The 16,468-nt window shown below is 46.7% G+C and overlaps 2 protein-coding genes across 6 annotated transcripts in view; one reads left to right on the forward strand and one right to left on the reverse strand.

Annotated features, from left to right (window-relative positions):
* STAT1 (signal transducer and activator of transcription 1) overlaps window positions 1–4,338 on the forward strand; it is a 44,049-nt gene extending 39,711 nt beyond the window's left edge. For both annotated transcript variants that reach the window (XM_002712346.6, XM_008258841.5), the window contains exon 25: window positions 2,958–4,338. In XM_002712346.6, coding sequence (XP_002712392.2) covers window positions 2,958–2,972 — 15 coding nt within the window. In that variant the 3' untranslated portion in view covers window positions 2,973–4,338. The remainder of the gene's footprint in view (window positions 1–2,957) is intronic.
* A 3,638-nt stretch (window positions 4,339–7,976) lies between these two features.
* Window positions 7,977–16,468, reverse strand: part of GLS (glutaminase) — a 93,231-nt gene continuing 84,739 nt past the window's right edge. For all 4 annotated transcript variants that reach the window (XR_016232019.1, XM_002712344.6, XM_089330171.1 and 1 more), the window contains 4 exons: window positions 15,098–15,159; window positions 13,346–13,422; window positions 13,185–13,248; window positions 7,977–10,679 (listed from right to left, as the gene is read on the reverse strand). Coding sequence is in view for 3 of the 4 variants with exons in the window: in XM_002712344.6 (XP_002712390.2) it covers window positions 10,523–10,679; window positions 13,185–13,248; window positions 13,346–13,422; window positions 15,098–15,159 (360 nt within the window). In the remaining variant the exon portion in view is untranslated. The remainder of the gene's footprint in view (window positions 10,680–13,184; window positions 13,249–13,345; window positions 13,423–15,097; window positions 15,160–16,468) is intronic.

Here is a 16,468-nt window from a genome sequence, read left to right on the forward strand (position 1 = left end):
CGCCAGCAGTAGTGACAGAGCGCGGCTGCCCGGCGTCCAGGACCCAGGAGGGGCCTGTGCAGAAGCAAGCAGCTCAAGGACTGAAACAGTTAATGAGCTCCATGATGGGGAAGAGAGCAGGACTGGCCACACAAAAGAGAATCTTCCCTGGGGGCATGGTTTTCCAAGCGACCAGGGAAGTGCATTGTGTGCCCTGCAGCCTGAAATCCTGCCTCTCCGAGGTTTCCTTTGGTTGGCTGAGTTTTTGCTGATGCTGTTTTGATTTTAAGCTCCTTTCCACATGGAGCTATGCCAGTTCATGTTTAAACCTTTGGTCCCTGCTTTTTTTTAAAAAAAATATCCTGCGTGAGTCATTCCTGGTCTGTCTTCCTCACTGTGTACTTGGTCCCCAGTAAAGAATGTGTGCGCTCAGTAACGCGAGAGGAAGGCAGGGGGGAGGGGAAGGAGGAGAGAGTGGGCGGGGGCCCGGCCATGCCCGCTGCCCCCGGGCAGCCTCGGCAGTAGCTGTGGACGCTCTTGCTCTAGCATGGGCTAAAGCCTGGAGGTCGCGTGTCTGAACCTTTCCCGCATCTTGAGGATGAATGAGGTCATTAGGAAAGCGCTTGGCTAGTGTGGGAGCAGCTTGTCCTGTTCCCGCTGGCCAGTGTAGAATGACCCTTTTCTCCAGGGACCCCAGCATCCTCTGTGGGGCACTGTTACGCCTGGACAAAAACACAGCCAGCGTAAAGCCCCCCTCAGGAAATCTGAGAGCTGGCAAAGAACAAAACAGCAGCCTCCTGTGGGGTGACTCCGTCCCCCCCAGCGCCGCCCCTGATGGGACACTTCCTAAGCGGTGTGCGGGGCACTTCCGGGACAGGGACTCAGCTGGTCCTGGTGACTCAGGTGCGGCTGCTGTTCCCATGCTCAGAGCCCCTCCCCCTGCTGCGTCACTTGACAGGAGGGCTCCGTGTCCACCCAGGGGGAGCGTACTCGAGCCGCGTCGACTGAGCCGCGTCGACCGCCCTGGGCAGCCTCCTGCAAGAAGCCGGTCTTTGCTTTGTTCAAAACGTGCGCCCCTCGGGAAGCGTTTCCCTCTGTGTACTAAGAGGAGGCAGCGTGGCCCGTGGATGAGGGGCCTGTGTTGGGGATTTGGCAGTGAGAGTCCAACTCCGTCATCACCGTTATGCCTGGTGACCTTGAGGAAATAAGATGGATTAATTCTCTCCACCCGTGCAGCCGCGGGACTGCTTTCTGTCACAGTGATGCCCTGAGTCCTCGTCTTCTCAGGAAATGGGGTGCTCTTTGGCAACACCCCCTGCAGCCATTCCAGTCCATATAATGGCATTCCTTTCCTTTGTGGAATAAAGCCAGTCTCTTACACGCACGTACACACACACACACACACACACACACCCCTGAGAAGTCTCTGGAGAAACGCACAGAAGACCACAAAAGCTGAAAGACATGACATAGACATGGCTCTGGTTAGATAAAGTACGAGGTGGATTAATCTCTAAATTGGGTTGATGCCACCATGGTTTGCTCTGTCCTCAGCCGTAGCCTTGATTTCCATTCAGCATCCACTCTTGGGATTAGGGCGTGTGCTCTGAAAGAGGCCAGCTGTCCCAGAGCTGGCCAGTTCCCCCCAAGTCTGCAGGTTGCAGCTCTGGGCTGGAGTGGGCTCGGGGACCAGACTCCTAAGGAAGGTACCCAAGAGAATTAGAGCACTCATATTTTCTGCAAACCTCTGATTCTTGCACAATAAACTTTTCCCTCTGAACCAGGCTTCTGCCCTAGAACTCTTGGGCCAGAGCCGCTAACAATAACAAAAAGATGATTTATTACTTACCTGCTACTTAGAACATTGTGTATATGCGACCTCATGTAATAGGTAAAACAAACCTATCTGCTAGGTACTGTTGGCCTCCTTTTGACAAACGAGGGCCTTGTGATTTTAGAGAGGTGAAGTAATGTGCCCTGGTCACACAGTGACGAGCTCTGAGGCCAGGCGTGCCCCCAGAGTCTACCATCTCGGCTGCATATTTGCACCGTCACATCCAGACGGGGACATGGAGGGGAACACTTCATCATGCTTTTCAATCCCAAATAATTCTCCTAAAATCCTCCCATGTAGCCTGCACTGTTGAGTGCTTGGGATTAAACAAAGCTCGCAAGAGGCTTTACAGTCTGCTGCCATGTGTCTCGGGCCTGGGAGGGCCGTTCTTTGGGGCTGGAGAAGTCTCTGTGGTGGGGGCTGTCCTGTGCATCGCAGGGTGTTGGGCAGCATCCCTGGCCCGCGCCCAGCAGCTGTCAGCATGTCCGCCTCCATCCCCAGTCGTGACAGTCACAAACAGCTTCAGACGTTGCCAGGCACAGACAGAATCGTTCTCCACCGTGAACGCGGGATCTGAGGGGGAAAGCCAGTGTGGGATTCAGACCGGAAGTCGGTGACAGGCTGGTGCTCTTTGATGAGGAATGCACTGATCACAGGTTGCCCTGTTTTGGACAGCTGGCCAGAAGGCAGTGGTGGGAGAGGTGCAGGGGTTCTTTATATAATCCTGCTTCTGGAGCCTGTAACGTTACGTGGTCGGTTATCTGACCTCCTGAGTGACCTCTAAGGGAAGTTGATCATTTCCCTCCCGTCTGGCCTAGAGCTGAGCGCAGCCGCAGCCTCGTTTTGCATGAGCGGATTTGCTGTTGCTCGGTCCCTAGACTTGCATAACAGCAAAAAGCTTTATGCAGCCTGGATGGATTCATGAAATTAAGCCGGGCAGGTTGTAGAGTAGTAATCCATCAGCTTAGGTGATATAAAAGGTCTTGATTAGTCCAGGAAAACGCGGCGTGCGTGCTGAAGGCCCGCTAATACCATGGCCCATGGTGGTTCATTGCTGTTAGAAATGTCTAGTGCTGTTAAATACTTGAGTGTGCATTTCACAGGAGCAGTGCAGTACATGTAACCGCCTTTTATCTTTTTACAGATGAACGCAGTATAGAGCATGAATTTGTCTCGTCTTTGGCAACAGTTTCACTTCCCGTGGGAAACTCCCTGCTGCTGCTGTGTTTCTTCACATCCTGTGTTTCTAGGAGAATGAACAAAGGTCCAGCAAGCTGGCTGCAACGAGTTGATAGCAAATGGACAGTTCTCTAATTCAGAAACGTGTTACTCTGAAGGGCTTCATGCGTCTTACTGAAGGTAAAATTGAAAACTACTCTCTGGGTTTTGCAAATAAAAAGTCATTTTTGATCCACCCAAAGCATCAGGACCAGAATGAGAGTCCTTTGGGAAAGATGAAAGGTTTAGCAGCACCCAGCAAATGTCACGCATAAGGTCAGTACCAGATGCCACCAGTTGTTGGGTAAATCAGCCATTACTTGGAGAACTTCTTGATAAAGGAATGATGGATTCTGTCCTGGAGAATTCTTACATGTTTGCTCTGCTTTAAGTATGTCTGGAAGTTTTCCACTGGTTTACTTATGAAACGGTTCAAAGCCAAATGTGTATACAGTCATATGCATGCTCTATCAGAGCTGGCCATCCTGCCGCTGGGTAGGGGAAAACGTTCCTTATTTCTTTACGTCTCTCACACTGGCCATTTACAACCAGAGGCCAGTCTTGTCACTCCTGAGAGAATCGGCTGTTCTGTTTGTTATGGCTGAAAGATACTGGCTAATAGCAATAGCCGAAGTATAACGTCCCAGGTAGTGTTTCCGTATCCAAACCTGAATGTATTCTGCTTTCATCGTGGTCGTCAATGAAATCATCTTTGCCACTCTCTCAAGGCAGATCACCATTTTAAAAAATCCAAAATTAATCAAAACAGACTTTCAGGTGATATTTCTTAAATGGGTTAATGTGTCTTCATTGTTATAAGCTGGTATTTATTCCATTACCCATAACATTTGGAAAGAAGGAGTAGGAAGAGTAGTAACTGACGTCTGGAACCACTAGCTAGAAGAATTTCAAACCTCACACCTGATGTAACTGCACTGAGAACTGCCAGTTTTTCAGTGATAAATGTGTTTTCTGACAATCACATTTGCCAATGGTTCCATGATCTCTCCTGTGCTTTTTCCAGAACTTTTCTGAATGAATGTTCATGTGTTGTGCTTTTGACCTTCTGCCTTCATTAACACTGACACAAGAAAGAGGCTCAGGGTGGGGGGTAGGACAGGGGTCGTCCACAGAACCCACAGCCTGCTGTCTGTGTGGCTGTGTCTTGTTCCTCCACCTTTGCCGCCACACCCACCTTGCTTTGTAAGTGCTGTGCATCTCTTGGGTGGAGAGAAAAGATTTCTTAAAATTTATTTTAATATTAAAGCTAAAGTATATGTATTGCATTAAAAAGTAATATGAACACAGTGCTTTTTCTTGGTGCTGCGTGCATATGGAGGCCACCTCTCCTTCTTACATAAGGTAGTGAGAGCCTAACTGAGTTTTGGTTGACTCTTTAAATGGAAATGATCAAGAAACAGGACAGCATTAGAAATATTGTTTGTGGTTGCTGGGGTTTAAATATTGTACTTTTGCCCTTTGAGAATGAGTTGGCATGCTTTCATTTTATTGTACTAGCCAAAAGACTTTTTTTTTTTAAAGATTTATTTGAAAGTGTTATACAGAGAGGTAGAGACAGAAACGGGGTGGGGAGGGTGGGGGCTTCCATCTGCTGGTTCACTCCCCAAATGGCCGCAATGGCCAGAGCTGAACCCATCTGGATCCAGGAGCCAAGAGATTCCTCTGGGTCACCCACATGAATACAGGGACCCAAGGACTTGGGCCATCCTCCACTGCTTTCCCAGGCACATTAGCAGGAAGCTGGATCAGAAGTAGAGCAGTTGGGACTTGAACAGGTACCCATATGGGATGCCGGTGCTGCAGGCCGGAGCTTTAACCCGCTGTACCACAGCACTGGCCCCAAAACTTTACTTTTAAGAAGTATTAAAATTCTAGTACTAGTCTCATCATAGTGTAAAGATTTTAGAAGTTACTGGCATCATGAATTGGTTTAATATATATCTCATTTACATAGGTGTCTTTATTGTCAAGATTAATACCACTGTTTTCCCAAATGTTGCCCTCATGTCCCCTACTTAGAACTGCTGTGCAGATTAAGATAGGTCAGTGGAAGAGGTCAGAGGAGAAACAACGAAAAAGCTCTAGTAGGTGCTGTTAAACAGCAGACCAGAAAACCACAGCTGCCTCCAAAAGGGTCTTGGGTAATGCTAATACCCAAATTAAGAGTTTTCGTTTTTAAAACACATGTGAAACGGGACTGTCTGTTTCCACCCCACGTGGCCAGCGGTGGATGAGTCACTGCTAGGAGGTTACTACTGAGGACCATTATTTTCTCGGTGTGTGGCATTCAAGGCTAGAAAGCCACGCCCTTTCAGAGGGAACTGCACTCTGGGCTGGGGGAAAGTTAGTCTACAGCGAGACATGATCAGCGTCAGGTGTAACCTGGCAAGTTCAGTCCAGTTCCTAGGGACACAGGCTGCCTGCTGGCCTCAGAACAAATGCAGGCCTCCTCGTCTGCACACCGGCAGCATGTGTGTCGGAGAAATGGAAGTTTCTGCCTAACAACACCGAGAGCCAGGTCTCTCCAGGGAGTACAGCGGAGGTGCACTGGCTAGTGGAGGTTTGCGTTCTCACAAAATTGACCATGATATGAAGTCACCGAGTAGACCGTGGCCAAGGGATGCTTTTGCCTGTTTGAGTATATTTCTGGGTGGTGTTGGTAGGCTTGAAGTGTGTCAGATAAGCACAGAGTTTAAATACATACCACTTGGAACAAACGTCTCATTCCTAAGGACAGTTTTCTGAGACAGCATTAAATGAGTAAAACCTATTGATTGCCTGAGAGCCACAGAACATGAGGGCAAGTCCTGATGAACAAAGCGGTCCCCTGTCCCACCCGACTATCCCCGGGAAAGGACACACCAGAAAGCAGTCTGAGAACTGGTCCATCTGCCTTTTGGACTGCGGTGCTGTTCCCCAAGTAAGGGGTATTTACTTGAGTGGATTCATGGATTCTTTAGGTGAAGATTCATTCACTTCTTAATTTGTTAGGTGTATGTTGGTGCCCCTGCCATGAGCCAGGCTCTGTCCTAGAGGTTTGGGCAACACTGGCAAACAAGAACAAAGAGGCCTGCTCTGCTGGAACTTAAGGTGCTCTGGGATACAAGGCCGTATTTTAAATACAGTCACTGAACTCATTAACACGAAAGATTTTGTCACACATGTAGTCAAGAGCTACCAATAATGTAAGTGTTGAAGCAAACAAACGACACTTAAGCCAGTTTTAGGAAGGATAACCTGTTTTTAGGGTCTTCTGAGTTTGCAGCTTTTAAAGGATACTGACTCAGTAATATTCAGCTTCCAAGTTTCGGTGAACCAACTTCAGGTTTTTGTGTTTGCAAGACTTGCTGAGAAATTAACACCATACTTGATTTGTTGTGAAAAAAAAAAAACATATTTAAGTAGTTGTAAACTTATTTATTAAAGTTTAGCTGGGCATACAAAGAGCATCAAGTTACCTAGAAGGCAGAAAGCTACAAAGCGTTCCTCAGACTGTGCAAGTTCTTCTGTAACATTTCATAATGTCAACCTAACACTTCAGTGCCTGCTGGCATCTACTGGCAGCCCCTCTCCATTTCTTATACATGAATGAAACAATCTTGATCATCCTTTGCTGTTCCCACAGCTTGTCAAGACTCCAGTGAAGGAAGGCTAGGCGGACAGAGGCCAGGAGTTAGGTTCAGAATCCAGAACAGAAATAAAACCCTCCATCTCTGCTTAGTCTTCCAGTCTTTCCCACCCCCAAACACATGTACCTTCTACAACCTAGAAACACACATCCCGTCCGCACTTCAATTCCCCAAAACCTCTTCTGCAAGTGCCACCTTAACACATCCAAAGGCTGCCTCCCTAAGCCGTCTGGCCTGCAGCTTCGGATTCGCTCCTTTCACCTGTGAGGAGCAGCAGCAAAAGTGGGCAGATTACCTTTGAAGAAAAAGTCCCACAACAGTGAAATGATCTTGTATCAACAACAAGTGTAACTTTTCATTCTTTGGATTCTCCACACATTTGTTGCCCTTGCACTAACTTCTCTCTGTGGATACACGTATCCATAGCTGCAGGAGGTAACATGTGACATTTGTGTGTCTTCTTAAAGCTCAGTGGGAGAAAGGCCCTTACTAATACGAGTGAGTTAATATGAATAAGCTAATACCCACTTTCTATCCACTGTGGGCAGAATCAGTGTTGTAAGATGTGTGGGGAAGCAGCATGAGACTAAGAGTTAAGTATCCTAGCCCACTCGTGGGCGTGGACTTGATGTGTTTTTGAATAGGTTACGTTAACAAACTGCTGATGTCCCTCCCAGCTCTAAAATATGAGTAATGCAGGTGACAGGACACTGTGACTCCTGTAGCAGAGAACTTAGTTTCAGACAAAGCACTTCAGTAGATGAAAATGTGACAGCCATGGTGTTCAACCTTCTCCTGTGGCTCGACACCAAACGCTGACCCTAACCCTGGAAGGAAGGAGTGCTCTGACCGGGGCGGGGTTCCTGGGTTGGAACTAATGCCATTCCTACATGGAATGAATTATACTGGGAGCTGAGGGTTGCTGGTTGGTCCAGCTTAGAGCCTAGGATGGCAGGGCTGTGTTCATCTCTCCCAATAGATGTCAAGGCTTTGTGAAGACAAACTTCCCTGTCCTGGAAGGCTGTGTTTTAATGTTCATCAATACTTACTTACTGAGCCTTTCGTAACTGTGAAAGGACAATGTTAGCTTCTAGAGCGCCAGAAACATGCCTGCCCACCCCACCCTCAAGGGTGAGCCCCTTAGGGCCTCTCCTGCTGATCCTGACACCCTACGCAGTGCCTGGCTCACCCTGGGCATTCCCAGTGGATCTGAACCAACTGAACAAGTCAGGGTGGCCAGCCCCGGGCTGAGGAGAAGACCTTGGTTGTTTTAAGAAAATTCATTTTTCACACAGTTTTGTTTATACATGTATTTATTACGCTGTAAAAAGCAACACTACCTGATTTCATTTAAAATAAATGTTTCCCAGTTTCAGAATACTTACAACTTACGGATTTTAATATTAGATTCACTTTGGGAGATATTGGAAGCAAATACATTCATAGCTGTGTACTCCCCAGGAAGAATCTAAATCCAACATCAGGTCATTCAGTCCCTGCCAGGCAGAAAACAGCATCGAGTGGTCCCTAGCGAATGCAGCGATGCAGCTAACGGGCTGTGTGGCTGCAGCAGGGTTCAGCCATTACCGAAGATGAGACCAGCGAGAAAAACAGTGTACATGAATCTTTAAATATGAACATGACCAAATAGTGCTCTTGTGATACAGAAAAGCAGATGTGACCCTAAAGCCAGAACCAAAAGATCTTTGGAGTTTACTGATAGTAGCAATTTTGCAGCACAGTCAACAAGCTTTTAAACCACGTGTACTCATTATTACCGGCCAGAGCAAACAGCAGAGCAGGAGCCGGTGCATAGTCATAACATCAGGTGCAACTCAGGGCACAGTTAACTAAACCACAGAGATTTGACAAAACAGCCTGGAGCTGAGAAAAGATGCAAACTCTCCCTCTCTTCCCAAGTAATAGAAGCTCTGTTTATTGGAGAAAAGTCTTCAAGCCACATACCTGAGCTGTCCTTGTGTTGCATGTTATCACACAGTGCAGCAAAGCTAGCTCAGCTCATGGCAGTTAAAGTGTGTCCCTCCTCCCACAGCATCTTTGGGGGTGATGCTCTCCTGGGCAGCGTCTTGCAGACACCGCCTGTCTGGGCAGCTTGGTAGACCTCAGACCTAAGGGGCAGGAGTGCGGCAGCCGGGCCGGTTGCCCAGCCCCATCCTCGACAGAAGCCAGAGCGAGCGGGCCTGGGGTAGCTATGGAACAGCAGCCATGGCTTCCTCAAAGGGAGTGCTGTCCAGGTCCTGGGGAGCAGTGGCTGACTGACAGCCAAAACCAAACCCCCAGAGGCTGCGCGAGGGAGGTGCCAACAGGCAAAATAAAGCTTGGAAGCAGCAGTGTGTGCTGAGAGGGGAAAGAGGAAAGAAAAACTGCCCTGTCATTCCATCCAGGAATGACTCGCATTCCTGAAGTCCGTCCTGCGCATTCACTGGACACAGCGTCACAGAAGTCCATGTGTGGGTGTGAGCGCGTGTGCATGCGCACGCACGTGTGCTTAGTATCAGAAACCCTCCCTCACATACCCTCCATCCTTTGAAGTGAGATAGGACAAAATGTATGTGCAACTCCTGGAAAATTCTGCTCATTCCATCTTGAAGCCCCTTTTACCTACCTTCCAAATCAATTGTGAGTTCCCTCCCCGAGACCAAGAAATGATGGGTCTCAATTCAAAGTGGCCTTTCTTTTTAAACTGGATAGAGAGGCCACCAAAAAAGGTAGCACAGAGAATCAGAAGAAATCTGGAGTGACCCAGCGGTCCCCCCCGAAGAGGACCAGTATCTCAACGCAGAGTTTGAAGGACAGCTTTAAAAACTGGTGTTACTTTAGCAGTTCTCACACCATCAGAATAGCTTTGGTAGCTTAGAGCATTTCTAAATGTGTCTTTTTCCTAGACACTGAAGAATACATGAAGGAGTGACAGTAGCACATCCCTTCATTTTCTAAACTGATGAATTGGACTAATTTATACTTAGTAATCTTGTCTCTGGTTCATCCTCTGTAGACAAATGGCAACATTCTAGCTCTGATGCCAGAAATATGAGGCATGTTCTGACTCACCGTGGAAAACATGAAAACTGCATAGTGTGCCAGCACTCACTCTCCCAGCCAAAGGGAAGAGGCAGATACTAATGTCTGAGAAGAGAGGCTGGACTAAGGGGATATAGAAAAAGGAAATGTTTTTTCAAAAGTATCATCACTGCTACATTCACACATAGGTTTTGGTCACCAAACATATTTTATACAGATTCCCTGATAATGTCTAAACAGATTCAGTCTATCCTACTAACAGTTGTTAACTATTAAAATTTTTAAAGAGTCACACCGTGAAGCTTGGGTGATGGGAGACATTTTAAACATACAACCCTAAGTGCATCTTAGTTGTTCAAACACTCAAACAAAATCTAAAGTCTTGAAAATCACACAGTTTGCTTCTAAAAACAGCCTTGACCGTTTGGACAGACTGTACAACAGAGCTTACTTTCTAGATGCATTTCAGCACATCTTCACCATGAGTCGAAAATTCACAAAACACACAAATCATGAAGACCACAAAGTTAAGCTAGCATTGGTAACTATTTCTTTTACATCAAATTTTACAATGCACGAGGTAAATATTGCTCACATTATGGAGGGAGATTGTTTTATTTCTATTTTTTCCCAAAGAGATCAGATTTGTCCTGTGCGCACAATGAAGAAAACTCCAATAACACTGAAATGACAAAGGTTGTAAAATATGCATCACTACCAGATAGAAATACACACGTTCTTCATAATTATTTTCCACAATTAAATAGGTAAGTGATTTCAATCTTGGGATGTAAGACCATTATAACAAGCCATCGAGGTTCTTATGGACGGTTTGGTTTTCCTTTCCATTGTCGGAATCTCCTTGAGGTGTGTACTGGACTTGGTATTCCTGGAGGATTTTAAACACATCGTGGTGTCCAAAGTGCAGCGCTTCGTCCATGGGAGTGTTGTTCCACCTAAACAGCACGGACAGAGTCGTTAGGTAAATCTCTGTACGAAAACAATTTTCCACCATTTCTAGGTCTTCAAAGCAGTTCAAATGTCCATTCGAATGTAGCCACCTTAGCAGTTACTACAAGTAAAAAGTAATAGTCCAAATGCGGGAAGGAATCTGATTCAACAAGCGGCTTGGAGACACGCTGGGACGTGAGAGGAGAAGGAAAGGAGCTTGCTAGTGTGGCCCAGTGCCAGGGAAGGCCTGGTCCTGGCACATCCGGGAGACGCCTAGCGTTCCCAAATGTAACTTCATGAAGAGCCCAGAGCAGCAACGGAAATGCAGGTGGATAATATCCAGCAGCCTAGCCTTAGACACACAATTTGTGTTCTGTCAACTCGAAACCACAGGGCATCTGAGAAGCAGGATTGGCTCCACAAGGGACCCTTTGCTTTCTCTGGTAAGGACGGGGAACAGTGGGCTCGTGCGACCACTGTGTGGCCAGGGGGAGAACTCCTGTGCTTTCCCGTCCTAAGTGTGCTGCTGGGGCCGTGCTGTGTAGAGCGCTGGAGATGAAGACTTGAACTGAAGAAGTGCCAGCAGCGATTAGTCAGCAAAGCCCTTAGCAACAGCAGCCATCCCTATAAAACTCAGAGCCCAGCAGATGACGGATCCCGGATCCCGTGAGGCCGGTCTTCTCCCCACATCCTTCCCCTTCCCTCCCCTCCCGCCCTGTACGTGCAGCTCTGCCTCACGCCCACTCTGTCTGCCTCCCTGCTGCTCTCCCTCCCTTTCCTGCTTAGCATCTCCTGAACCTTCTGCCCTCTTAAGGGGGTCATCGAATGGAACGAATCAGTTTTAAAAAGTCATCTTTAGCATTTTTGGATACAGTTTGGTAACCTGTTCTTAATTTTTCAAATCAGGTAAGTAACACGTTACACATATCTATGTGTTTCTCCAAAAACACCCCAGCTAATTAAGTGGCCTTTTGGGCATTCATTAGTTTGGGGACATGGGGGCTGAAGGAATCCACAGTTTCTCCACAGCATGTGATCATCTGTCTTTGGGGAAAAATTGAATGCTGAGTGCAAGTTACTTCTTTCAAAAGTCTTCCATGAAATAATGAAAATGCCAACTTGAAGAAGAATACACTAAATGTGCGCTACTGTTATACTTCTAGGTGACTATGATTCTATGAAATACTCCTCCAAAAAATTACCTTAGGTCTTTAGCTTCCGTGTTGGAATAGTTGACTATCTAGTTACCAAATTAGTTCCTTAACCAACTCTGCCTGTCAGCTGCATCTACTTCCACATGCCTACAGGCTAATTTATGGCCAAAAAAAAAAAAAAAAAATCAGATACACAAAGCACAGTAAACATTTCCAGCATGTGTCCCGCAGTGTTTAGCTGGGATTATAAACAGGGTTGGGGCAGGGCAGTGGGAGGGACTCTGCAGTTTCTTGCTGTAGAAAGAGCTGGGCTGGGCATTACATCTGGGGCTAAGAGGCCGGACTGTGACTCAGACATGAGGTTTTTTAGAATACTGCAATAAAAGGCCACTTTAATCACAGAGTTTTAAAACAGCTACAGGAAGAGCTACATAACCAAGAAGTTACCACTTAAAAAATTGCCAGCAACTCTCAGACACGTAACTTTCCTGCTGAACCAAAAGACGAAAGCCCTGATTCAAAAATAGTTCAAGCTATTTAATACTCAGAGAGAGGAACCAACTTGCTCCAAACTTCATACAGCTCCCAGGTCTCAGATACCAAAAGCAAACGCAAACTTTTTTCCTTTCTTCTAAGCTCTAATTTCATTCAGTGACTCGTCCACTCCAGTTTACATTGTCCAAATACGTGAGTACAGAGTTCGTTGTACACCTCTACACTTCAGCTACAGTCTGCCCCGTGCCTTGGCCCCCTGAAGACCTCATTTGTCACAGGGTGAGCCAGTATCAGTATCACCAGGAGGGAAAGGAACAGACAACACTCCTTCACACCCACCCCCACCCTGAGATCAAATTTCTCCTTTTGTGCCTTCCAATCTCCTGTCTTTCCCAAAGCACCGATTACAATTCCGCTTCCACAAAGCCTTTACAAACATTCTACTCAAATACAGGAATTTGAACAAATTCCAATATATTCATTTTAGCATTCTCTAACAGCAGTTCCCTTACATATTTTGTATATGCTCTTCTAAATATTTACCTCATCTACCTTGTGTACCTGAGAGCCCTGTGTGGACAAAATTCCCATTTTACTTTTTCAAACACAAAGAACCCTTTTCTTTTACAAAATATGAAGGCCAGTCAAACCAACCTGAAAATTTCCAAATAAGATAACATTCTTACTAAGAAATAGGATATGGGAGACAGAATCTATGCAGCAGAACAAGGTTTTGCTTGTTGACTTCATAACAGGTTCACAAATGTCTTAGTGTATTTAAGTACGCCATAACAATATCACAGCTCTGTAGAATGACATACTGACTGGCCAGTGATTTAAGAAGATAATGTGAGTTCTTACCTGTCCTTGGGGAAAGGGTTTACTTTGCAAGCTTCCAGCAAAAATTTAACAACTTCAACGTGACCTATATCCCATCCCACCCCAAAGAAAAGGGCAGATTTTAGTATTGAGTAGAAATTAAACCTGAAAAAAAGAAATAGGATGTGTGGTTCACATATTACCCTCTGCAGCAGCTACGTGGAGTGCTGTTCTAGAATCGTAGTCCCGCTGTTCCATGTCCATGGCTGACAAAGCAAATCTGAAAATTTGTAAGCATGGCTATTCATCAGTACATAACATTTAATTCACACTTGCAACATTTACCCCATAGGTTAAAGCTAAGAGTCTCTCAGATGTCATTCTTCACCAGGCTCATTAGTGGTAATGAGAGAACTGTTCAACCACTACACAGGTGTCCTGGGTAAATACCATTTCCCGACTTGTCCTTACCCAAGCACTTTGGGGGGAAAGATGAAATGTTAGCCATCTTTCACCAAACTACACTTCATTCATATTATTATTCAAAACTCAAGAATAATGGTACAACTATGCCAAAATTTATGTCTCAGAAGGGCAAGAAATTAATACCTGTAGTATACTTCTGTGTGTTCACTAGGACTCCCATTCTTTAACATTTGATAGGCTATGGTTTACATGTAAGATTCAGGCTTTTTATGAAGGGTAGAAATTAACCATAGACATTTTTTCACTTGAAAGTTTGATCAGCTATAGGGCAGGCGTTTGTGCAATGGTTAAGATCCCACTTGAGGTGCCCACATCCAAAATTAGGGTGCTAGGGTTAGTCCCAGCTCTGCTTTCAACGCCAGCTTCCGGCTCATGTGCACCCTGAGGGGCAGAAAATGAGATTCGGGTACTTGGGAACCTGCCACCCTTGTGGGAGACAGTTGAGTTCCTAGCTCCCAGCTTTGGCCGACCCAGCTCAACTGCTGCAGGCATGTGGGGGGTGAAGCAGCAGATGGAAAAGGCGGCACACATGCACACTCTTGCTCGCTCTCTGAAAAATAAGCCAGCTGCAGCCTTACTGTACAAGAGACCTTAGACTGGTATACAGCTTACTGTGGTACACCTTACTGTGGTATACAGCCTTTCCGATCCTGGTGATCCAGAGGACATTGAACACTCCTATGTGGGGAGCAACTCGGACTAGACTAAGTTACTGGAATTAAGACTTATTCTATGCATCTGCTCTCCCACAATATGGCGCTGGGAGAGGAGTAAACAGCTTCTGCACAGCTGCCTCTCACCAACTTGACAAGCTGCAGGACCTGCTCCTGATTGGAGGAGAGCAGCGTACTTGGCGTGTGGGTAGCAGAGTTGGGATTGGTGGAAGAGGACTATAAAGGAGGAGAGAGACACCATGCACCAGGAACATCTATCTGAAGGAACAGCTGAGCAGCCCCCGAGAGAGCCGGCCGGCGGTGTGCCGCTCCCCCGCGGAAGTGGGGAAAGTGGCAGGGGGAACCACCCCTCCACGGAGGTGGAAGGGACGGTAGCCAACCCAGGAAGAACCAGCAGCAAACCCGGGGAGGGCCGAGCAGGCAAAAGAACAACACAGGGTCCTGTGTCGTTCCTCCGCGAAGAGGGGGAGCGACACTCCTATTTACTTCTCTTCCCTACCAAAGATGGAGGCAAACAAGCGGGTAGATGGAGAGCAACAAGGCACTGTCCAATCACACTAAACCACTGATCACTAACCAGACTGGTCAGACAGTTACCACTTGGGAAAAAAGCATCGTGGGCTTTAGCGGGAGGTTGAAAAGGACAGGACAGGAGAGCAAGCTAAGGCTCTGGACTTGGAGATTTATTACAAATGTTATTTTGGTCATTTTTATTAGCGGGAAACGGAAGTGCTCACCCAGCAGCAACATCAAACCCAGCTGTAACCCACATGCTAATCCGCCCTGTTCACATACCTTCGAAGTGCAGACACATCTCCAGTATAGGCAGCAAACAAAAGGTTGATCACTGACTTTACCTGTGAAGAAAAGAAAGTTCAGATATCCACAGGGGAAAACAAACACGGAGCCTGTATGTACAGCCGTCACCAGCGGTTCTCATGTGCTCTGAGCACTTCAGCTAGATCACACACAGAAGGTCAGCTCATGTACGCTTCTTCAACCAAGAGACCACACGGGTGGTGGTATTCTTTTCACAGAGAATTGTAAGGGAGAATTCAATAAAAGAAAGGTACAGGAGGGAGGGAATGAAATATCAGTTGTCACAAAAGAATGGAAGCTTGCAACCTGTGAAATTCGCACCACTGGGGCAACCAGAAGTTGTTTAGAACCCTTCCCTCTGGGCCACGTCTCAACACAAGTCAGCAGTGACAGAACTCACACATCATTTTATTAAAACAGAATCGTGCCTTACACTCACAAATGCCTCAGCCCTGCCAACAATCACTGTCCTTGCCAAGCCACTGGCATCTTTGCAAATCTATTAGTCATCATCTTAAACCTGAGACTAGGGCTGTACTTCTCTGGAAAGTCTTCCATTCAGTGCCCGGGCCAGGTACAAACTGCGGTAGTCTTAAGAACTTGTGACACCATCTCTCCTTAAAAGGTGGGTCAACTCCCAAAATGTTAAGTCACCAGCAAGTGTTCCAAGACTTCAAAGGCACCACTGAGTGCCATGCGTCCACTGTCTTGTTACTCCAGCCAAAAAGAAAAGGCTACTTATCCTAGAGGCCAGTGAATTTTGGTCTGCTTTCCTAAGACTTCATGCAACTTTCAGTGTTTGAAAGTACTTCATAAACTCCCAGTTTTGTCTTACGCTTTGCAACTTCAGCATTTATGTTGATGACTCAGCGGATCCTGGACTCAGCGGTAGAAAGCAGTTTAATTGGAAGGATGGAAAAGTGACCCAGCATCCCACAAAGCTCTGGAGCTACACTTCCAAATCTTAAACTGGATCTTCTCCCTTCCCTCTCTGGCTTCCCTTTCCCACAACCTGTAAACTCTGAAAACCAGCTGGACGGGACCATTGCTGGATGTACTGAATGCAACATTTTCAAAGTGTGCCGTGCAGAAAACTCCTCTGCGAGATGCTACATTAGATTATAGGCCCTGCCTGCGGTCAGATATGTTCGTCAAACAAATCCCCCTTCTTGGATATTCATGAGCACAGGAAGGGCTCTACCAAGCTCTGCAGTGCCGGAACCTGGTCTTCCTGGCTGAGCACACCCCACAACTTACTGCTTACCAGTGGTGCTGCTCTCAATCGCGTCCAAAGACCTTCCTCTCCACCTCCAATCCACCAGCTGCCCTTTCCGACTCCTGCCCAGC

Source organism: Oryctolagus cuniculus, chromosome 3, assembly GCF_051225735.1.
Source record: "Oryctolagus cuniculus isolate XC-2025 breed Fujian yellow rabbit chromosome 3, ASM5122573v1, whole genome shotgun sequence".
In the NCBI taxonomy this organism is placed as follows: Eukaryota; Metazoa; Chordata; class Mammalia; order Lagomorpha; family Leporidae; genus Oryctolagus; species Oryctolagus cuniculus.